This window comes from Cotesia typhae, unplaced genomic scaffold (genome assembly GCF_013202065.1).
Source record: "Cotesia typhae breed Kobodo isofemale line unplaced genomic scaffold, CoteBio_Ctyphae contig_5, whole genome shotgun sequence".
Lineage (NCBI taxonomy): Eukaryota > Metazoa > Arthropoda > Insecta > Hymenoptera > Braconidae > Cotesia > Cotesia typhae.
In genome coordinates this window covers 12,910,664-12,935,999 of record NW_027423757.1, presented here as the reverse complement: position 1 = coordinate 12,935,999, position 25,336 = coordinate 12,910,664, and the positions used below count along the sequence as shown (strand labels likewise).

The window sequence follows — 25,336 nt, the reverse complement described above, 5'->3', positions numbered from 1 at the left end:
CGTAAATCCGACCGAGCAACCTCCACGTGGTACGCTTTGGGTAACGCTAATGCCGGCGGTAAAACAACAGTCGAAAAAATTGAGAAAATTTCGAAAAAATTTTCGAAAAAATTGAAATTTTTTTTTCAAATTTCTTGAAAAATCAATCTCTTTGATCGAAAAAATAAAGAATTTTGAAAAAAATTTTTTTCAATGGAAAAATGAATAAAAATCACAAAATTGCTCATAATGGTGATTTTTGCGAAAACACAGAATTTGAAGCTTCTGGGCACTATGAACAAAAAATCGCAGCGCTTTGAATTTCTTAGGGATTTTAGGGGACACTTTGAAGTTAAAAATTACCAACGATATCCTTCGTTCATCCATTTTATCCAAAGTTATACCAAGTTATCCAAATATCCTTAATTATGCGAATTTTTGTCTTTTTTCAGTCCGAGTTTTCAATTCAAAAAAATTTTTTCTTCAAAAGCGGTTTACGTTTTCTTATAGAGAATATTGTGTAGTTTTCAAAACCCTCCTTCGATTTCCTATACGGTCATTATTTCCAGAGTTATTGATTTCCAAAGTCAAAAAAACTTTTTTGCTTTGATTGACGATAACTCCGCGGCAAATTATCGTACAGGCTTTTGATTACGTCAAATTAAAGGGTATTAAATTTACTAAAAGTACTTTTAAACGAAACAATCGAAAAAATTTTTTTGAAGCCCGTAGACCTTTTTAAGACGAAAAAAATTTCGAAAAATTTTTTTTCAGTAGTTTTCTTAGGATTTCTCCAGACCTGACGATGACAAAAATTTTCATGGTCATATCTAAAAACTAGACACTTGGAGCTACAATTTGCTTTTTTTTTTTTTTCTGTGCGATCATTTTCCTCGGAGTTACAGGTCGCTGAAAATCACCAAAAAATTTGGAATTTTTTTTATATCCCTTAATTTTTGTGACTAGTGTATATATATTGTGTTAATAAGAAATGTAATCCATTAAATATTCATTTTTATGCAACTTACCTTGTGCGTTATAAGTTGTAACTATATAGAATTTTATTGTGTATACACAAGTATAATTATGTAATGTGCATCCGAAGAATTTCCACACCCTCAAATTTAAATTATCCATCATCATCCTTATGACCGAATACTTTCTTCAAAGTGTTTGCAAGTATACAGACTTGTTTTTTTTTTTTTTTTTTTTTTTTTCAAGTATTTATTACTTGAAGAGATAAAATTAATAATTAACTTACGTGTGACTAATATCGTAATATTAAAAATTAAATAAAATAAATTGAAATAAATGTAATGGTGGTAATGATTGGGAAATATTTACAGCATAAAATATTAAGTATAATATATAAGATTGGTTATTGATGTATAAGGATAAAATTGTCGGTGATGATGATCGCCATTAGGAATCCTTATCCTTTATTTGGATGCAGCGGCGTTTGAATTACAGGGCGGTAGAAGCTACCTCGGTTACTGGTTCATATATGGTATCATCTTCGGTTTTAGTGATGCTGCTTATAAACTACCATATCACCAAAAAATATTTAATACACTAAAATAAATTATTTTTTAATAAATTTGAATTTAGAATTTATAACAACGAGTTATTTATAAAAACATAAATATTATTTACGAATATATACACCATGTAATAATGATTTTGCGTATTCGGGTTACGACCTTCCGGTGCATATGTTATGTCAGCGGCGTCGACATTTCGTTATGACGGTATCCAGATCTCATAACTCTGTTTGGCCGCAACGTTGAATGAGTAACGAGTTTAAAACCATTTCGAATTGCAGTTTTAATTATTCAAAGAAACTTATCAGCACACACGCTAAAATATCTTTTAAGAAAACTAATAATAGTAATAAATAAATATATAAACGTTTAATATCTTTTTAATAATATCACCATTTATTTTAAATCACTATACACTTCTAGATAAGTCTCTAGTCCTCAGCCTATATTTTATTTATAAGTATACAATAATCTTTTATTTATATGAAAGCGTTTTTAGCGGATAATCCTCTAAACGCTTACTCTATAAATTATTATTAATATTATTTTTATTTTGAGTTTTTTTTAATTAATAATTCTTTCTAAACACTTGATTATAAAAAAAAAAAAAAATTCGTAAAGCTTCCCTAATTATAATTATAAATACAATTATTATTATTATTAATTATTATTATTATTATTATTATTATTATTATTATTATTATTATTATTAATAGGATATATTGCAGTGTCCCATAATTCAAATGTTTATCATCTTTTTATTATTAAACTCATTTACAATCACTTTTCATTTTAATTATTTATATTTATATATTACACGACACATATATATTATCTATGTATATAGAGGAATCTTAACTCTGGATTTTACTAATCAGTAAAAGTATACAATAAAATTTTTTTTACTTTTCATATTTAAATATTTTTAATAAGTAAACATGATATACTTTTTGTGACTTATTATATTTACAAAATATGTACATATATCGCACGCATGAGACAAAACTACTCAACGCACAATTATCTCAATGTTATTCTTAATATATATTTAAGTGTATACATTATCATCATTTATGTTTATTATATTATTATTAATATATATGAAAGCTAATAATTTATTATTATTATTATCTAAATTGTCGTTAAAATACCATAAATTAAAAAAAAAAATTTCAACAATAAATACATTATAATACAATAGATAAAAAAAAAAATAATAATAATAGAATAAGAGTCACTAATACTTATGTTGAGAGAGAGAGAGAGAGAGAGAGAGAGAGAGAGAGAGAGAGAGAGAGAGAGAGAGAGAGAGAGAGAGAGAGAGAATTAGCGTGACTGGTTTTAAATAATAATAACTAGTGTATGTATATAGACTTTGTTCTCGTTAAAGGGAATATTATTATTTTGTTTGTTATCATGAACACCACCAATTGAATATACAACGATATAATATGATTAATCGAAATAATAAAATAAAAAAAAAATCACCGTGTATCGTTTTTGTCACGCTGGTTTCTGTGTGTTGTGTGTCGGTATCATCTACATCACTATATACGAATGTATTCTATGACTTATCGTCGATGGAACTGGGTAATGGCCTTTTCTTAAGTATTCCAAGGTCCTGGGCATTCTCCAAAAATGTTTTATGTTGAGCTACAAGAAGAGGATTAACAGTTTGTACGTCTTTCTTCAACTCCTCGAGGTCTCTTTTAAGTTTGGCTCGCCTATTTTGGAACCACGTTATCACCTGAGCGTTACTTAAACCCAATTGAGCGGCTATTTCATCCCGATCCGCCGGACTCAAGTACTTTTGATAGAGAAAACGTTTCTCTAGTTCAAATATCTGCTGATTTGTGAAGGCCGTCCGACTTTTGCGCTTCTTCTTCGGCTGCTGTCTATTGTTGAACAGATTCAGGTGATTCGCTTGCTCTGAAACCATTAAAATAAATCAAATAAATATTTTACCGACAGCATTTAATACTATAAATAATATTATTAACATCAGTAATAGTTGTTGTGCAATAAAAGTCACAAAATATATATTTATATTTATATGTAATGCCCTTTCGTTCCACACCAAACGTATATATATATATACAATAAAAATTTCAAAGACACATGCCGCGGCATCGGCATCATCAACCACCGACCATCAACTTTAACCAACTCTTTTCTACTCTCCTCTCATATAAATTGTACTGTTTAATTTTTAAAATATTTGCAAATCGTCAGTTACAACTATGTTATATAACATACAACACTGTTGCAGTCATAATAATGACGATAATGATAATGACGATGATTGGTATACAACAACTTAACTTAACGTAACTCTGTTGGAGTTTTAAGTACGGAAGGTCAAAGCTGTGAGCTCAGAGCTGCAAGTTTTACCAGTTATTAGTTACCAGTTGCTAGAAACAGTCCAGAAAAGTGTCTATTTCACCCGCGATTCAACTATATGTACTGTGAGACGGATGAGAAGGATCAAAGGCCACCGCCGTCGGTCACACCTGCGTAACCCAAGTACAATCCTCTCCAAAAATTCAATCTAATATTAAGCTAATGTCCCACGAAATCAACCTTTCTCTCATCATCATCAGCCTCTTCACCATATTTATCATAATGATAATAAATACAAATCCCGATGACGCAGCCTCATCTTAAACTAGTTTATTTCCCTTTTTTTTTGTATTCTATTATCCCTCCCATACTGTTTTATAACATGATTTAATTCGACATAGAGCGGTAGTCATGGAAATTTTTTTTTATTAAAAAAAAAAAAAAAAAAAAAAAAAAAAAAAAAATTTTTTTGCGGTATTTGATAAAATTTTCATTGAATAAAAGACAACTATAACTATCGAGAGATGTATAGTATGCATTAATAATTGGTAAGATTTTTTTGTATAATGCAGTATCATATTATTATACTAGTTAATAACGATGACCGGATAATGAGGTTATAATGAGTAAGCAGAAAAATGTCACCAGCAATGTATATGCAATAACCTAGTAAAGGGATCGACAAAGTAAGGACAGTGATACCGAACACGGAAAAACTTAATCTCCATCACTAATTATAATCTTTAATATCCAGCATTATTTTTTTTTCTTAAGTTTTATTGAACTATTGTTACAGGTGAAAACGCAACAGGATTAAATAACTATCAGCATTAGCTACAAGTTACAAAAGAAAATATAGTTAAAATGTTATATTATAGAGGAAAAAAAGGAAAAAGAGGAAAAAGAGGAGCTGAGAAGCGACTTATTGGCTACTACAGCCTACGGTGATGATTAATGTAAGGAATAATATGCAGCAAGTACAGCGCAGGACATCATTAAACACTATATTCTTCATTTTGAGCTCTATTCTGTATTTAAGAAAAGAGTAAGAAAAATAAAGAAGTGAATAACAGATAGGAGATGAGAATATGAGGAGATGAGACAGAGAGGCGCTGAGATATTAGTTTCTGCGGTCGACTCTCTGTCGAGATTTAATTCGTTTGATGTTCACGAATTTACCGCTCTCTGGCGCATCATTCCATAACTCCGTAGCACTACTCTTTTATTTCCTTTTATTTCCTCTTTTTCTCATCCACACTTGTTAATCTTCTGTTCATCACGTTAAATACTAATTCCATTAAAATACTGTATACATTTTTTTAATACCTTTCATCTTATATTGATTAAAAAAAAAAAAAAAAAAAAAAAAAAAAAAAAAAAACTCATGAAATAAAATTATTTAACTAACTTTACAATAATTAACAATTTTTATTTTTGATACGATAATACGGTGCATATATATAGTTTGTCCTCTAGCAGTCCCCATATATCAATAATTATTATTTTTTTTTATTTCAATTGGTTAGTTGCATTATCATAATAATTTACTAACGGATTTCTCGTTAGTTTTCTTCGGTCTTTTGATCTCGTGTAATCGCTCAATAGTGCGCGACCACAAGAAAATATAATCGGTCATAACTTATATCATCCATATATACGTTAAAGTAACGGACTAAACGTATTTAAGCCTCTCATCACCGATGCATAACTTTTACCACTGTAAAATACATCATACATAGCTAAATAGAATTTATTTTTTTTTTAAGTGTACCGTGACAACTAAAAAAATGATTAACTAGATCTGTATTATTAAACAAAGTTTAAATTAGATATAATGATTATCGTGGTATTTGTCAGTGTGTCAGTCAGACAGCACACATGTTAATAAAAAATCAATGTCAGTCAGTAAAGTCCTTCCAGTAATATAAGTGTGGTCGGAGAAAATAAAAGAGGAAAGAAAAAAGATCCATTTGTCTCTTTAAAACTCTGCTGGTGAAGGTTGATACAACATGGACAAAAATTGGGAGTATCCACTATAAGTATAATAACTATCTGGATGAGAGTCGAAATAATCCCAAGAGACAAGAGATATTATGTCCCGTCTACTAATTTAAAGTTCGGAATCAACAAACGGGGTTTAGCCACATGTCAACGATTTATTTTCTGCCGGGCCACAAATCGTTTAGCGGGTAATTTTGAAATTAGAACACTTATTTAGTCGTTTAGCCTTGCGGGCATACCAAGGCAGAGATTTATTGTCATGATTTGCGCCAGACGACGATTCTACTATAACGTCTTTATAATAACTTTATAACTTTATTATTCTATTATAATAATACAAATAAAAATAACGACAACATTTGTTTAATCATCAACTAGTCTTGTTCAAACTTTATTTGATTATTATAGGTATATCTTGGGTTATTTTAGTTTTTAACTGAGTAGAGTTCTATGACAATCAATACGTAGTAATAAACTAGACTATAATGTTATGGATACCTTTTTGAGTGTATAATAAAAAAAAAAAAAAAAAAAAAAAAGAACTTAACCCCTTGTATATTATCTCGGTCGATATATGTATATTTGTAATACTCTGTCGTCTATACATATACTGTAAATACCTTTACAGTATAAAGCAATGGGTTACTTCTATATAAAACAAATTTATGTAAAATAACTCTCTGTTTGATTTTTAAAAAATATTGTTGAGTTGAGGATAAAAATAAAAATAAAAATAAAAATAAAATAAACTTACAAGACCTACCGCGTGTACGATTATGAAATAAATTGAAATAAATATGTTAATTGCATTAAATCATTGGAGATTGTTAAAAAAAGTTAACAGAATGTCAGAGATAAATACAAGTTATTCTTATCAGTACGGTGAATTGAATTAAACTGGGGCGAGAGGCAGGAAGCGGATTTGGCGGCCATTTCGAACAAGATTCGTCTTCATTAAGAGTTGCCGTGACGCGCCAGAAAGAAGTTCGAGTGTACCACCTGGCTCATCGTATTATATTATATATTATATTATATTATATTATATGTGTATATAACTCTCAACACATATACGAATAACCTGGGTAATGGGTATAGAGTATAGATTATAAAGGTGCCGAGGTAACTGATGAAAAATATACCAAGACGATTACTACGAGCAGGTACTACCACTCAAATGGGTGGTCTTTGTCGCTTACTTAGCACCAAAGAAATCTCTAAGTCTCTCACTCAACTCCTGAATATACACATACACATATATTTCAAATGAATTTTCCCAAATACCTCGACCACAAAGATACATTGATTTAAAACCCAAAGAGGATAATATAATATAACACGACGTTTATCATACAAAACACACATATATATATATATATATATATATATATATATATATATATATATATATATATATATATATATATATATAAGGGTGGGTCAAAAAAATCGAATAATTTATTTTTGATTTTATACTCTGAAAAATAGGTTCGTAGACACCTAAAAAGAATTCTCTCCAAGTATAAGCTCTTAATTATAACGGGAAGGTCCTCCGCTTTGCGGGTTTCTATTTTTTTCGAATAATCAGATAAAAAAATTTATATCTCGCTTCCAACTGCTTGGAAAAATATTCCGTGGCATAGATTTTGTGAGAAATTGAATGCTTTACAAAAAGGTCTCTTATGACTTTTTCAAAAACTCAACCGATTAAAAGATATTCATAGTTGAAGTTTGGCTATTTTAAGGAAAATATTCGTTTTTATTATGAATTTTATAAGTCGATGAAAAAAATTATTTCGGATTGCGGAACTCATGATTTTGTAGGAAATTTACTGCTCTACAAAAATGGTCTCTTATGATTTTTTGATTAAGTGAAGCCGTTACGAGATATTCATCGTCAAACATTAACGAATATCAATATTTCCAGTTTTTGATCAATAATTCGATAAATTTTAATTTAAACTATGAGTTTCAGGAAAATTTACATAAATTTGAGTTTCGATCGATAAAGAAATGTTATAAACAATTTTTTTAATATTGTTTTCAGTCTTGAGCTTGTTTGATTGCATTAAAACAAGAAATTAGAGCATTTTTTTCGACATATAGCCAATGATTAGTTTAATTTGAAGTGAATGACATATTTCTTTGTCAAATTTAATATGAAAAGTATTGAATCAAGTGAGAAACAACCAGTATTTAACTTTTTTATAGATAAATTTTTTATTGAATTATCAATTGCAATATAATTGTCTATATTTTTAACATAACAGTACGCTATTACTATAAATAATTTCTCTTATTACAATTTGGGAATGTTTTTGATGTTCTTTGACAACTTGCAATAAGTACTGGAATTGTTCTTCATTTTTGTCAAGCATTGATTATATTCACTGACTAATGCAACAGCTCGCTCTGCTGAATCATTGACAACTTTTAGTTGTTGAAAGTATTCTTTATTTTCGAGATAACTCTCATTAGTAGGCCATAATTCAACATCGACATCAAGAAATTCATACGGTAGATCGAAGATTTTGAAAAGATTTAATGACTTTTTAGACACAAAGTCACTCAGAGTTCTCTGCGCCAATGAATTCAAATCTTTTTAGCAATTACAAATCTTTTAGCTTTAGAATCTGTACCTTCACGAGTATTAACAGCTTCAACAATACTTTTTTTACTTCTAATGGAACGCCATCGTCAAACAGTGATAAAATGGCAAGTTCATCGCTCAAATACCATAAGTGCGAAATCATTTTTTCACACGTAGCTGAAGAAATCAAAGGATTGATATGTTTGTACTCCAATAAATTTTTCATAAACTGCAAGTCATGATAAGCAGCAGTTGTTGCAGAAGTTGATGAAAACCAAGCTTTTAAATACAATGTGACTATAAAAATACAGAAATGACGAAGACCATGCAATTCTTTCTGAGAGAGTTTGATTTCATCTCTGAATAGATACATTTTCAAACTATAAATGGCCTTAGCCATCCATCTAGCATGATGAACAGCACCAGGACGTTTGAAAGAAATCTTTTCTTGAGGCATTTCTCCAAGGAAAATCAATGATAATTCCAATAATTCTTTATCTAACTTATTATAACATTTCTTTATCGATCGAAACTCAAATTTATGTAAATTTTCCTGAAACTCATAGTTTAAATTAAAATTTATCGAATTATTGATCAAAAACTGGAAATATTGATATTCGTTAATGTTTGACGATGAATATCTCGTAACGGCTTCACTTAATCAAAAAATCATAAGAGACCATTTTTGTAGAGCAGTAAATTTCCTACAAAATCATGAGTTCCGCAATCCGAAATAATTTATTTTCATCGACTTATAAAATTCATAATAAAAACGAATATTTTCCTTAAAATAGCCAAACTTCAACTATGAATATCTTTTAATCGGTTGAGTTTTTGAAAAAGTCATAAGAGACCTTTTTGTAAAGCATTCAATTTCTCACAAAATCTATGCCACGGAATATTTTTCCAAGCAGTTGGAAGCGAGATATAAATTTTTTTATCTGATTATTCGAAAAAAATAGAAACCCGCAAAGCGGAGGACCTTCCCGTTATAATTAAGAGCTTATACTTGGAGAGAATTCTTTTTAGGTGTCTACGAACCTATTTTTCAGAGTATAAAATCAAAAATAAATTATTCGATTTTTTTGACCCACCCTAATATATATATATATATATATATATATATATATATATATATATATATATATATATATATATAGATAATAACCCGCCTGACAGAAACATTCATTCACACCTCAGATTAACAACTTATATCCATAATATACAACAATAATAACGTTACTTTTTTTTACATTACTTATAAATATTTAATATTTCCGGGCTTTTTTATTTTTTTTGTTTATCCAGTTTAATTATCAATAAAATTTTAATTTAAAAATATTCTTATAATTTTTTATAGCTTTAATTTTAATTTAGTAGACAGATTTTTCTCATCACCTCACATTTGTTGTGTCACACGTTCAGAGTAATACAAGATATTATATTTATAAGCCACCCGGAATCACATCAACGACAATATATATTTTTCTGCTCCATTTCAAGAGAGACCAAAAAATAAATCGAAAAAAAAATGACACGAAGACGGATTGTTTAGAACAAAGAAAAAGCCAGTCAACAAGTGAGTTGGCAAAACATAAATAAAAAAATGAAACCCAAAATTCGGAAACTCCACTTCCCAAATTGCTTGGTAGTAGAGAGAGAGAGAGAGAGAGAGAGAGAGAGAGAGAGAGAGAGAGAGAGAGAGAGAGAGAGAGAGAGAGAGAGAGAGAGAGAGAGAGAGAGAGAGAGAGAGAGAGAGAGAGAGAGCGGGGGCTCTTCTCTAATGACAAGGCTACTGCTCTAATACCCGATGGAAACAAAAGGCGTCATAATAACTATCGATATTGGTAGAGAGATAAAAAGATAGTAAAAAATAATGGTTAAGATAATTCTTAAATTACATGGGATAAGTTTAAGAACATTGAAAGGTGAAATATAAATGCACCTGTGCCGGTATTCCTAATTTTTGATGCTCCACCGCCCATAGATAATAATAATTCCAGACCTTTACTTAACTAAATCTCTAAACAAAAGATACTCCTGGTGTAGACCCTTAAATTTTGAGATTAGTAATTGGAATTAGTGTGACGATATACGAATTAATAACGCAAGCTGTTACTTTTGTCTGCAGCCATAATATTTCTTTTTTTTTCTTATTTCTTTAAACTGGGTGGAAGTTGGAAGCATCCAACATAGATAGACTTATTTAAATAGCAACTGACACAAGTGTGGATCTCTGAGCTGAGCGAGGTACACGTGCGTGTACCAATTTATGCTTTAAGTGAGGAACGTTTTGCATCCACCAACTAATTCTCGTGTGCTTATTTCTTTCCTTTTACTCATTACAGCAGTTACAGAAGTAACAGCAGTAACAGACGCTCAATTACTCTTTGAGGATCGTGTTATTTTTCAGTTAAAAAAACCAATAAATCCACTGTGCAGCTAATTCTTCATCTTTATTTTATTATCATCATCATCATCATCAACACTGTGGATATGACATTTTTAACTAATCACACCGACAAATTAATTATAATAAAAAGAATAATATTTATTCACGTGAGATTTTATAGGGTGCAGCTGTATAAACAATATCAGGTTTTAATAATGAAAATAGCCTGTACTAACAAAGTGACATGATTTTACGTCTGATTGAACGTCTATACCTCTTTACTAGCTTACTGTATTTTCACACTTATTGTGTTTTGTTGAGTATAGGTATTTGTGTTAGAATTTAACTTTGATGTGTGGATTGAGTGCATGCGGATATATACTGCTTCAATATAATATTTATTATTCGCATTCAGTTAGCTTCCCAAGGTGTGTATATATCTATTAACTACGTTATAATAATAATACAATAAATGCTGTGGATCATTATTATATACCTAAAGCCGTACAATATATACATGTACATATACGTATTACAATTCATAATCTACAATAATATACAAAGTCCAATATCAATAAAATGTTAAAGTTTTATAAAACGATGATAGCACCTGGTGTCGCTCATTTTACATCTATTATTTCTATTGGATCTATTAATGCAGTAAGAACCCTACGTGACTGGCTGACTGGCTGACTGGCTGACTTGCTGACTGGCCAATCAGAGATACTCCGGCACCCGGTACCTCAACATTAATTTGTATTTAAATTTTGATACAAGGAAAATTGAATGGCCGTGAGAAATAATTAACAACAAATTACCTTCGCCTTATGTGTTATAGACAAACTATTCTCCAATGTATGGTTTAATTAAATATTATATCATAATAATATACGGATAAAGTGTTTAACTATTGGGGGGTGTCACTTGGTCGATGATGGTAGTTGTAGTAGTAGCTGCCTATTATTTATTTTTTTTTATTTTTTAGGTATTTTTTATTGGCTATAAAATACACCGCGGTGTGAGTTAAGCTAGGTAAAGTGTAAAGAGAATTAATGAAAATAAATAAATCATCGAGGTGAGAGAGGATAGGCGAAGAAAAAAAAATATTAAAAAAACAATAATAGTAGAACAAATGATTGAGCTGGTAATAGGTATTGTTGCCACCTGTGATTCAAGCATGACGAAATAATTCCCGGTCTTCCGTAAGATTAATCTGTAGTCGCGCATATAATTGAAATTAGTATATATATATATATATATATATATATATATATATATATATATATATATATATATATATATATAGATAGATAGTTAGATAGATAGATAGATAGCGGGTAGCGGGTAGCGCAGATGCAGAGGAGAGAAAATCCATGACAAATAGAAAAATAAGGGAACGATATAAATCCCGGTGAAACAACTTATCACTTGATTGAACATCTCATTTTATTACACAATTACTAATAATGTATTTACTATTGTTAATTAGATTTGCTCACAAAAAAACAACAACAATAAAAAAAATTATAATCTGTGATAATCGAGTATAAAAGAGTGTAAACATCTCAATCGTTTTATATAATTAATGAATGTTGTTGTTTTTATTATTTTATTATTATGCCATAGACAGTATAGTTTTTTTTTTTTTTTTTTTAATTTAAGAGGGTGACTTTTAAACGTACATGTATTATTTTTGTCTGGAACGAATCAAGTAATCTTCCAAGGGGGGAGATGCGCTCATCATCGATTAAGATACAATAATATCTATCAGGTGTCAATTTCCAAATGACTGATCACCCTATAGGGTATATATACTCACACCCGCGTCTAATTCTTTATTTTTTAATTTTTTTTTTTTCTTCGAATAATCACAAATTTGTTAATTTTATTTATTTATATTTGATTTAATACGACGAAAGAATAATTAATATATACATTATATAGTTTTATTTAAAGTTTACGAGGGGGCGACAGAATTTGAGATTACAAATCTGTCGTCAGACTGGAGAATGTGGCAAACGGTTTAATTTCAACGGGCTCGCAAGGAATTTTAGTTGAAATAGTCGCGAAAGGTCGTACGCGTATCACGCGTGTATTTACGCGTGCTCCCGTATTACAATGTGTGTATTATTTACTATCATTATCATGAGAATAGCTCCTGTCAAACTTGTCAAATTTATGTACTCTTGGTCATTAATTATATATACATATATATGTTACTCACCGATAATTAACTGAAATACTATGCAAGTTATATATATATATATATATATATATATATATATATATATATATATATATATATATATATATATATATTTAATGACTTTATTACAAATAACAATAGTTGAATATGTTTTTTTATTATTATTGGGACGATACTCTATAATATATCATGTGGTATTTATATCTTTTTACACCGCGTTTAACAAAAAAAAAAGTTAATTATAATTATGGTACTTGAAAATACTAACCAGATGGCGTACAAAAGATAACTATAGTTCAAAAGTACCGCTCAAAGGACTGTCGCTTATGATTCAATGCAGAACACTTTCTTATTTACTCTTTTTTTTTTTTTTCCATTATATATACACTAAATATTGTTATTTTAATACAATGTACTGTAAATTTTTTAAATTTATTTATCTCAATTCAAGGAATAATTAGTTATGCCGACATTAATAAAAATAAATAAAAAATACGTCGCGGGGGATGCAGGTGTTTTTTTAAAATATTTTTTAGTTTTTATGTAATAAAAATAGGGCGGCGGCTTATTGTATTCAAGCTGTTTAAAATTAAAAAGTAAATCGATTGTAAAGCAGAACCAACCAACGAATTATTCCGAATTATACAGACAGATAGATAGATCCTTAAACCTATATAATATATCCTCTATCCACTAAATTTACGAAGCTCGGTTAGTGTATGCTTTACACCCTTGGATAATATCTATTATCCCCTTCTTCTATCCCTACTTCGTATACAATATATATAACACTCGCGCGCGCGCGCGCGCGCGCGTGTGTGTGTGTGTGTGTGTGTGTGTGTGTGACTCTTGACAATGGGGCGTGATTTTAGGGTGACAAAAACAATTTGTTCTGTTCTCTGTAGGCTCTAATGATATCAATCATTGACTAAAACTACAATTCATAGTAGTTAAAAGTTATTTATACTGGGAATTATTAAATAAATAAATTGAAGATATAAAAAATTTTATTATTCAAAGTGTATTAAAAGTTTAAACTACGAGAAAAACTTAATAAAAACAATTATGATGATGATAATAACTGTGTAGACAAGAGCAAGAGAGTCTGTTTAATTATTTCTTGAGAATTTAACAATTTTCCGTTTTATTGCATTTATATAGCGAACATAGACATGTTATAGCGGGAGTTTCGCGGTCGATAAACGGATAGTCTCCTCAAGTATCAACGGAGCAACGTGCAAGGAGAAGAGAGATTATTCGTTCCGGTGAAAATGTGCATCAGCGGTGGGTGAAATTTGTCTCAATATGCTGTGGATGGGGGTTTGGATTTAACAATAAACTGCTATCACACTCTATACCCTTAACTGGTGAACCCTCTATTAGTCTTGTGCTGAATAAAAGCTCGACTGGTGAGAAAAGAGAAAACACAAACATGATGACAACAATGTGCCTTGGACACAGAATAGCCCGTTAAATAAATGGAGCAATTTATGAAGACCTAGGTTCGATGGTTGGTGTTAAAGTTTGGAGTAGTTGGGTTCCTTATTTTTCTCCGATCCTCCCTTTCAGCTTGGAATATTGCTTTTGCTACTCCTATTACGGATTTTATTCGCGGTAAATAAAGTCCTAGGTATGTCGACACGTTTATACATTATTATATTTGCCAAAGATATAACAGCAGCAGATATTAGGGTGAGGGCAACATACTATCAAAAAAGAACAAGGGTTTTGAACAGCGGAATTTGAATTTTTTTTTTTTTTTTTTTTTTTATCCTCGATTAACTGATGCGATTACGTCAATTGACGCGGAAAAATAATTATCATAGTTTCAGTGTTAAATTTATTGTCACTCAAAAAGATTGCCACACGGTTAGTAATGATTAAGGTTAATAAGACATACTGAGTGAATTATTGTAGCATCAGATGATAAGGATGAAAAGTTTTTAAAATTTTAATTCTCTGTCTCATCTATCCAATTTAAAGTTTAGCTGTTTAAAAGTTATTCTTTATGCCTGTTGGCTGTTACAGTGTTTTAGTCTATAGATTATACAATGTTCTTATATCCTTCCCTCTGCCTATTATATAACCTTAATACTGATGGTATAGAGTAAGTATAGTTATACAAGTACCAAATACCAAGTGTGTATATATATATATATATATATATATATATATATATATATATATATATATATATATATATATATATAGGTGTTCTTTTTTTTCTTAGCATCACACACCCCCAGTTAAAAGCATCAGCAGGGATAGAGGAGAAAGAGATTGGTGATCTTTGTCGTGGAGATCGTAAAGTCTCGGTGGGTCTTTTGGCGTTTATCATTTGTCACCTCGTAGCTCGCTCACCGCGTTTTCCCATTTTCCGACCGATTTGCCCTGGCATTCCCGAGTTAACTTTTCATCAGGAGCCAGGAAACCTTGATATGTCGTGTCGTGTATCAACGACTCATGCAAGGCTATGGGTTAGTATCACCTATATATAAACCAAAGTAGCGTGATGCTCATTTTCCACGCGCAGGTCTTTCACCCACGACCCAACAAACAACAAACAACCACCACCACTAGATATATACATATAGTACTATTTAGTAGAGTAACCATTACTGAATATGTAGATATATGTTAAACACACACACACACACATTAAATGGATCGATATACATTTGTATAGGTGGTATAGTGATAGGTTGTCACGTTAGTAACAGAGTATATGGCCTGTTCTCTGTTGCTTGCTCGAGTAGTTGGCTTGCGTTGTCACGTTAACGAATAAGCCGGAAGTCTTTGGTCGTTTTCGACGTCAGGATTAATGACAGAATACAGTGTATAGTCCCACCATAACCATTACAATCATTAAAATCATTACACCTATTTCAGAAACGTAAATCTTTTAACTACTACAAGATAAAATAATATATGTCATATGTCGCATTACACTAATAAATATATTAACTATCATTGTCATCCGACACTACAACTAATAGTAATTGTTATTGAAGACCAAAATTACACTGAATTCGATTGATTATCATACAAGTTGTACAATAAAATATTAATATTAATAATAATAATAATAATAATAATAATAGTATTAAAAATGCAGCACCAGAAAGAACATAGTCTATGTATAATAATAAATATAATTTGAAAATGAATATCGAAAGAACACGCCAAGGGTAACTAACGATCGGATTTATAGATGGAGTGTGTATAATATATATATATATATATATATATATATATATATATATATATATATATATATAATATACGTATATACTTGTTAGTATTGGTTTCTCTATGCTGCAGACTGCACGATGCTTTTGATATAATGAGGATCGTGTGTGTGGCGTATATAGTTGTATGCCAAACTGAGCTTTACTACTAAATTCTCTTACTCTCTTATCGTGATGGTCTTCCTCTTCCTTGCTCGTTCAGTTACGATCATCGAGGTATAATACTCCTATTGGTAATATACTCGATAGCACATCCACCAGCAAGCTGTTTGTGTTTTTGGTCTTATTCCAATTTGAGAGATGGATAATATGGGGTGAAATATGATCCATACTGCTGATACCCGTTACTGCTGATTACGGATTGCTCCATAACTCTATATCTCTATATCTCGTCGTTGGATATTCATGTAGACCTAAAATATCTACATAGATTTTTCGTTAACATGATATCATAATACCATGATAATGCTGACCGAATCTCGTTAACCTTCTCATTTTCTCATTAGTTCAATTATACATACAATATATTATCTATGATTGACATTTAATAATAAATAAATAAATTAATTAATTAAATCTTTTGACGTAGATAGTTTGGGTAAATTATAGAATAACTGGTCGCCGGTCGTTTACCAGTAAAATTATTATAAAATAATAATATCACCAGATAAACTAAGGAGAAGGGAAACTTGAGAGGTTGAACAGTTAACGACGCGGGTTAACCAGCCTGCTCTCATCTGTTCAGCACAACATCAACAGCAATGGCAATAGCAAACCATCAGCATCATCATCATCATCATCATCATCATCATCATCATCATCATCATCATCATCATCATCATCATCATCATCATCAGCCAAGCTAAGCCGGACTTGGCACGGGCCTCTTTCACTCACAATCACTCCTGTCCAACTCAAGCTCTATACTTTCTCTCTCTATACTTTTTTGTTTCATCATTATCGTTACGTTGTTATTGTCTCTTTACTGTCATTTCACATTTTATTATTTGTTATTTATTGTTTGACACCTTTTCATTCGTTAATTTCAACTATTTACACACAAAAACTATTTTAAAGTTTATATATTCATTCAAAGTATGATGATCCAATTAATCTTGATAAAATCAAATACTCGCTTCCTCCTTATCGCTTCACCGAACACACACTATTTGACTAATTATAATCATGAAATATTAAATGACGTTGGTACAAAAATAAAATTATTCTCGATAATAAAAATTATATTAAACTTTCAAGAATCAAGAAATTGTTGAAAAATATTTAAATAACTGTAAAAAAAAAAATGTTTACCCAACGAAAATAATTAACAATAATGATAATGTAGTGTTTTATGGCTTTTTTAATATAATTATACCTACATTTACATTTAAATACTCGTAAAAATATTAATTAGCATAATTTTATTACAGTGATGATAAGAATTTGTACTTGTAATTCACCTGTTTCATTACAATGTATATTTATATTTATATATAAAATATAAAATATAATATACAATATACACGAGAGGTGTATATTGAGAATATACAAATGTGTGAATATATCCTGACGGTAATAACAAACAAAAAAAAAAAAAAAAAAATTAAAATTAAAAAAAAAAAAAAAAAAAAAAAAAAGTGTTACAAGTGTCTTCATTTTTGTGAACACGCACACGCCGTGGTATTACTCACCAACCTAACACACACACACACACACACACACACACACACACACACACATATATATATATATATATATATATATATATATATATATATATATATATATATATATATATATATTCTGATGGGTATATTATATGCTTTAAGAGTTTTTCTTTTACTGTCAGCAATTAGCACCATCTAAAAGCTCAGCCGGTGCTTGTGTTGTTAGTTGTTACTGGTGATGGTGCCGGTGTGTGATGTCTGATGTCTGACGTGTATACATAGACACACTCGTGGTGTGGCCTACTACTTAATTCTCAACATATACATCCATATATTATTATTGTTGATTTGCATGTAACAAGTCAGTGTCGGTGTGGTAAGAGAATAATCGGCATTATCCCTATACATATAGTATTCTATCCCTGATTCTCATCTGAATCTTTAATGCTTAATAATGCTTAATGCTCATTGAAATTTATGCGTTTTGTTTAATTGTTATTTTATTTATTTTTTCATTACTCTGTAAATTATTTAAAAAAAAAAAAAAAAAAAAAAAAAAAAAAACAATAAGATAATAAGATAATAAATAAATAAAAATAAGTATTATTTGAGATAAAAATAAAGGCGACAAAGACAACCACCAAGAGAGCTATTACCAAATAATCCTTATCAAATTTATTTCTATTTGTCTTAAAGTCTTGAAAGGGGCAGGGGAGATGGAAGCCCCTCCCGGAATTATTGCTCTTGGTCTGTTGATAACTTATTGCCGTCAAATAAAAGACCGTAATGATACATATAAGATATAATGTAGCATACCATTTAACATCGTTCCCTTTTATTTGGTTATGCACTACACGGGAGTTATTTCGAAACTGCCTGTGGTCGTCTTTTCAACTACTACCACCGCCGATGATACTTTTCATCGTACCGTGTCGTCTTGTGTCGTCTTGTGTCGTCTCGTGTCGTGATTGAGAAAGGTATTAATGCCCAGTTAAACGAGAGAAGGAACAAGGACCGAGTTGTGCTGGAGCAAAAAAAAAATAACCATCCCGTATCCCGATTGGAGAGACACACAGACTACCATCGAGAAGCAGATCATGGACAAAGTGAGACCGATTGCTCCTATAAATCTTCCTTCACCATCCAATATAAATCCGACGGTCCGTGTTACTCAACATAAATACGACTTAGTGAGCTCTCCTAAGATTTACAACAAATTGAGAATTATTTCCCGCAATAGGTACACTTCTACCACCACTATCATCATCATCATTATCAGCCAATGCATTTCCATCACTCGCTTTTCGAATAAAACTCTTGGATTTATTTCCTTTTGACAAATTATATCAATAAACTTTTTTTTTTTTTCTTTAAATTCGGATTAAATTAAGCTTATTTAAAAGTTAAAGTAAAAAGTTTTGCAATAAAACTGATCGCTGTCATCATTATTATTGTTTAAAACTTTAAAAATGATTGCAAAAAGTTTTGATATATATATATATATATATATATTTTTTATATATTGATTGATGGGAGTTTATAACGATGATGAGTTGACGTTGCAATTATTGTTTTTACTTTAAAGGACATTAGGGATAATTTTTGGTGAAACGTATATAATAAATATAACAAGGGTCTTATTGACATGTGTCTACGGTTTATGTGTGTCTGTGTGTGAGTAGTATACGAATAAAAGTTTGAGACGGGTCACTTTTGAACAGCGGGAGCCCAAGTTGTATATATCGAGTAAAAACTCTGTTTTTTTTTTTTCTCCTTTTTTTCCAGGTTTTTTTAAGGCCACTGGTACGTTATTTTACGAGTGATGTTTTGTTTATACGGTAAAATGTCACAACATCTCGAGCGAAGTGTGCCCAACTAAACTAGACCCGCTTTATATATATATATATATATATATATATATCTACCTACTTGTATACTTATTTCCTTCTATCTCGGTATTAGTTATATTATTTTGTAAAGCTTTTTTTTGCTGTCCCATATTTTACAGAGTGTTTTTCAGATAAATACCGATACGAGTGTCAGTTTAATACTGGTAATACTTGAAATATATAGATAGAAAAGGATACAAACCCGGAAAGTAAAATCGAGTTAAGTAGTTGTTTTTTGGTGAATGTTATGGAGCGAGACGTGTGCCCGCTTTCATAAATTCCATCGACAATTAGTTGTTTTAATTCTATTAAATTAAAAAATAATAAAATAAATGTTAAATGGTATTGTAATTTATCGATTGATTTTGATGGGATTTGTATCTGTATGAAGGATAAGGATAAGGATAATATTTTCTCAAGTGAATATTATCATTACCAAAGAATAAAAGAAGATGCCGACAGAGCTGCGGTATTAGGATATAGGGAGCACAGTAATCAAAAGTAAATTGCAAGTACGTGAGGCTACTGTGTGCCATCAGCTCAGCTACCTAATCTAATTTGAATCTCAATTCCCCTTCTACTTACAGATCAGATATCTACCAGTCTCTACCGATAATCGAACACGTATTGAATAATATTTTGCGCATTATTCCATTCAATATTATTGACGGTAATTCGATTGCAATTCGATGGCATAATCGAAAATAAAAATATACATACAACAAATGAGTTGTATATTATCTTTTCTCATCGAGTAGCTTATATACATATCCGTACCGTAATACATATACATTAATACATTTATAGATTTTTATACATCTCATTACCAAGTATATTATTTTATTTAAACGATAAATCTCAATGCTATAACTTTGACAATTACTTTTTTACAACAATGTTACATTTAGTTTGAATTATTATTAAAAAAAAATTTATTATTTTTTATAAATAAGAGACCTTTTAAAATCACGGTACAATAAACACGCGATTTTATTATTTTTTTATGCTTATGTGTACAATTATTATTTTGTCACGCAATTGATTAATTAATCCGAGGTTCATTATCATTCATTTATCTATGTACATCTTAAATTTATAAATATAAATTGGACTATGTTGCGTTTTTGACATTGTCAATTTTTTATATATTGTTGCACACTTGACTGAATTTTTTTTTCTACTTTTATATTTTTGTTCGTTCATAAGACAGTATGTTTGATATGCCGTTTTACATACGTTACGTCTTGTGCAATCTTGATGCAAGCGTGGAGAACCGGATCCTCATAATGGAGTGCAGCAGACGCCGTCGCCTCATTCACGCAATGTCGAACCAATACCTATACGGAAGCCCTCGAATTTTCTCTTGTCGATATATATTCCTCGGAAGTTTTTAAAAAAATATTTAAAATACGCGTTTCTGTCAAATTTATATCACGCTATATGTTAAAATATCGAACATATGCGTAACGTAATATTATATATGAGTAATAAATTATTCCAATAAATGTGTTATGTGTATTGATGTTCTTTATGATTTTACCGTGTCTATTATCTACTTTTTCTCAAGTTTGAATTGATTTTTTAAATCTTTTTTTCTAGTTATTAATAATGTGGAGTTGTTTTTCTCATATATAAAACTCATAAATGATGTACGTATTATAATTTTTTATTAGTTTAATAAATGGGTACAATGCACTGATATTATTAGACTCTGCTTATATACCGGTATAAAATCGTTATAATTAACTCATCATACACAAACACTTATACAGGCATATTTGTATAAAGCAAGAGATATTCTCGGTAACTTTTATATTACCCGGTATATCTCTTTCAGTGAATATTAATATATGTAAAGTGTTGATATAGCAAATAATCAATTATATAAATAATAATAGTACATCAATCACAGGTAGATGATTCGCTAACTTTTTATACTTAATTTTCTATTGAGTTATTTATTATTTAATTATTAATCTTCACGTATATATATATATATATATATATATATATATATATATATATATATATATATATATATATATATATAATTACTTATCGATCTTGTTGTTTGTTAAATAATTGATACCTTTAATAAGTATATATAATTTTGCCTAGATATACATTTATATTATATACAACCATAAATATTTAATTTAGTTTAGTTATTAAAGTGTATATATATATATATATATATATAAAGAATTATTGTTGTACATTACAATTGTGAAAGTTGACAAACTACGACCACGATTACTTTTGAAACAAAAAAGAATAACAAGTAAATAAAAAACAAGCAAATAAATGTATCACTCCGCTCTGAATAAAGTACAACAATAAAATCAATTACAAATGTACGGTGTTTATAGTGGTCTAGCCTGTAGTGTAAATTATTAACTAAAATTTCAAGAATGTTTTTTTTTTTTTTTCTCTCCAGTAAAACTTTTGAGCGTTTTATACCCGTTGTAAATACTATTAAGTAATATTTATTGTCAATAACACAACTACAAAATAATTTGGGATGAGAATTGTAAAACTTGTATAGGGCATATCCCTAACGTAATACGGAAAAAATTTTTGTTTACCACCAAAAAGATAAAAATAAAGTGGAAACTAATGCTGAAGATATACTGTATAGTATACCAGACGTATCCCAGGTTAAAAGAATAACCGAAAATATGAAATTTTACGAGGATCATTATCCCATTCCTCAAGCCCTTAGGTACTTTTTATACGGATCAGTTAAATCCCGGGTAACACGATTGTGTGTTTAACGCAATTATTTTAAAATGTTTGTCAAAAAAAAATCCATTTTTACGAGCAAAATAGACGTTGTTATCTTTTAGTTTAAATATTATTTATTCTCTCTTTAATGGTTTTAATATTTTTTTTTTTTTCTAAATATTCTCCTATATGTATATATTTTATAATTTACAATCGTTAATGTTAACGAGGTAATAAATAAAGTATATTATTTATAAATAATAAAAATGCAGGCATATCTCATGCACTTTTAATGCATTATATATATATATATATATATATATATATATCTGTAGTGTACAATCTCTAAAGGCGTTATTATTATTTTCCATTATTATCATATATTATAGAGATAGAAGGATTACTCTTTGGCGTCTAACTATCTCACAATAATTTTCCACTATATCACAGTTAATTAGCGTTTTCATAAATTGTAAAACAGTGAATGATGTTTTAAACTGACAGGCTCTCTTTAACGCTTACGACATGCACCAACAACCAAGACTCATGTACTTTATTCAGTAACAAGAGTTATATATGCATCATCAACTATCAACCAATACAACATTTTATATTTCTGTTGCTAATACCAGTCGAAAGTATTGCTCCATTATTGTTCAAATATTATTCCAACTATTTACAAACATAAGTTCATCATTATTCACACCTATGTTTATGTAGAATGATAGTTTGTACAGTTGTTGATGTTGATAATATTTATAAAAAAAAAAAAAAATAATAGAGTATTGTTCTTACCTTGACTGTGTTCGCCAGCATCAAAAGTTTTGCTGGTCATTTGAAAAAGAGCATCCAGGGGGCTACCCTGCCCAGTATTTCTCTTCCCGTGATGACTGCTCTGACTGGCCTGCTGCTGGTGCTGCTGTTGGTGTTGATGGCTAGATTTTCTCTTAAGCTGATGCTGTATTCCAGGATGATGAATCCCCGGATGATGTAACCCATGGTGTATCGACGAGTGATGCTGGTGATGATGATGGTGCAGATGATGGTGAGCATGTGGATCAGGACTTCCCGAATCCGAAACAGAACTTCTCCCTGAAGAGGATGAACTGCTGAGAGGTGGTTCGCTCATCGAACTCGACATGGAAGCCAGGGACATGGTCATCAGCGATAAATCTCGCGGGGACGAATGAGCCAACGCATGGTGATGAGGATGGTGATGAAGATGTTGAAGCGATTGTTGTTGTTGTTGTTGTTGTTGTTGTTGTTGTTGGTGTTGTTGCTGTTGCTGTTGCTGCTGCTGCTGCTGCTGCTGCTGCTGCTGCTGCTGTTGGTGTTGGTGTTGTTCTTGAAGTTGTTGGTGTCTGTGATGATTATTTGAGGATTCAGTAGAGTCCCAAGGCCTGACAATTTTAGCTTTTGGCCGATGAGAGAGTATGTCAATAATACTGAAAGATTTGACACCGTGTTCATTGGTGTCCCGATCATCCTCGTCATCGGAGGGTTGAACAGGCTGAACCATTTTGAGTTTTTTTAGAGGCTTAAAATAGTCATCGGTCGGAGCACTTTCCGGTCTCTCGCTGTTATTATCACCGTCCTCTTCTTCTTTAAAACTGGTCCGTCTGGATGAGGACGAAATCCTTTTGGTGAGTGACGTGGTAACACTCATATTATTATAATCGTCTTCCTTCTTCAAGTAGCTTTCATCGTCGTCGGCGTAACTCCTGGGTGATGACAATCTTTCACAATATTTTTGTTCCTCGGAGGAGACAGGTGTCAACCGTTCATTCTGCTCGTCCTTTATCGGAGTCCCTGCAGAGACAACCAGAGTCATGGGGCTTGGACAACCAACTGATATTTCATCATCGTCATCAAGATCATCGCGAGGCTCTCGCGCTCTTCCTGGTGAATTTTTTAAGGGTGTTATTCTGTTTATTGGTGATCCAATACACCCAGGATTAGTGCCACTTGAAGAAGCCGTTGATGGTGACATGCTGTAGCCTTCGGTCATTTCGGTTGTGCACATGCTCACTCCGAATAATCCCGCCGGCTGATGATATATGTCTACGTTTACAAGAGTCATATAGGTGCATTCAGGTTACGTTTACCGTCGCTTACTAAGTTACGTTTCACCGCGTTATCATACAATATTTTATTGTTATAAGTTATAACTAAAACAATCTTACACTGATCAATTATATATAATTGATAAAACTTTTCAGCAACGTCACCAACAAACTTTATCATTCATTTTCATCCTCTTTTCTTTAATTTTTTTATAATATATTCATGGTAACACAATTTAGATTAACAACAACAATAACAATAAACCATTTTATAAATATAATAAGAAAAATTAACAAATAATTAGTCGAAATATTGTTTTACTCCAAAATTTATGTTTTTCATTTAAATGTAATAATACTATCAAGAAAAATGATAAATCAATAAACACAAATAAACACACACGTTACGTAATCAATAATGAATGTATCATATATCCACATATCACTTATAAAAAATAATAGAATAGAATAAATACTGTGTTGATATTGTAAGAGTGAATCACTTATCAGAGTATGAATAGATAGAGATTATTCTAAGTAATAAGTAATGAATGTGAATCCGAAAAAATAGTATCAAGCCGGTTGTTGAAGCACACACGCCAGCTCAAGCCAGTGACTCAAAACGGTTTGAACCGGTACCGCTTCCAGTGGAGTGCTTACGCCTACCCCAGCTCAAAGTATCACCGCGAGATAGAGGGG

At 30.5% G+C, this 25,336-nt stretch overlaps 1 protein-coding gene across 1 annotated transcript; it reads right to left on the bottom strand.

Moving 5' to 3' along the window:
* Positions 1-1,927: 1,927 nt before the first annotated feature.
* On the bottom strand, positions 1,928-25,233 carry LOC141530584 (uncharacterized). Its single transcript, XM_074247772.1, has 2 exons — positions 23,370-25,233; positions 1,928-3,449 (listed from the first exon to the last, which is right to left on the bottom strand). The coding sequence occupies exons 1-2, from the start codon at positions 24,652-24,654 to the stop codon at positions 3,085-3,087; spliced, it is 1,650 nt and encodes a 549-aa protein (XP_074103873.1). The 5' UTR covers positions 24,655-25,233; the 3' UTR covers positions 1,928-3,084.
* Between the last annotated feature and the right edge of the window lie 103 nt (positions 25,234-25,336).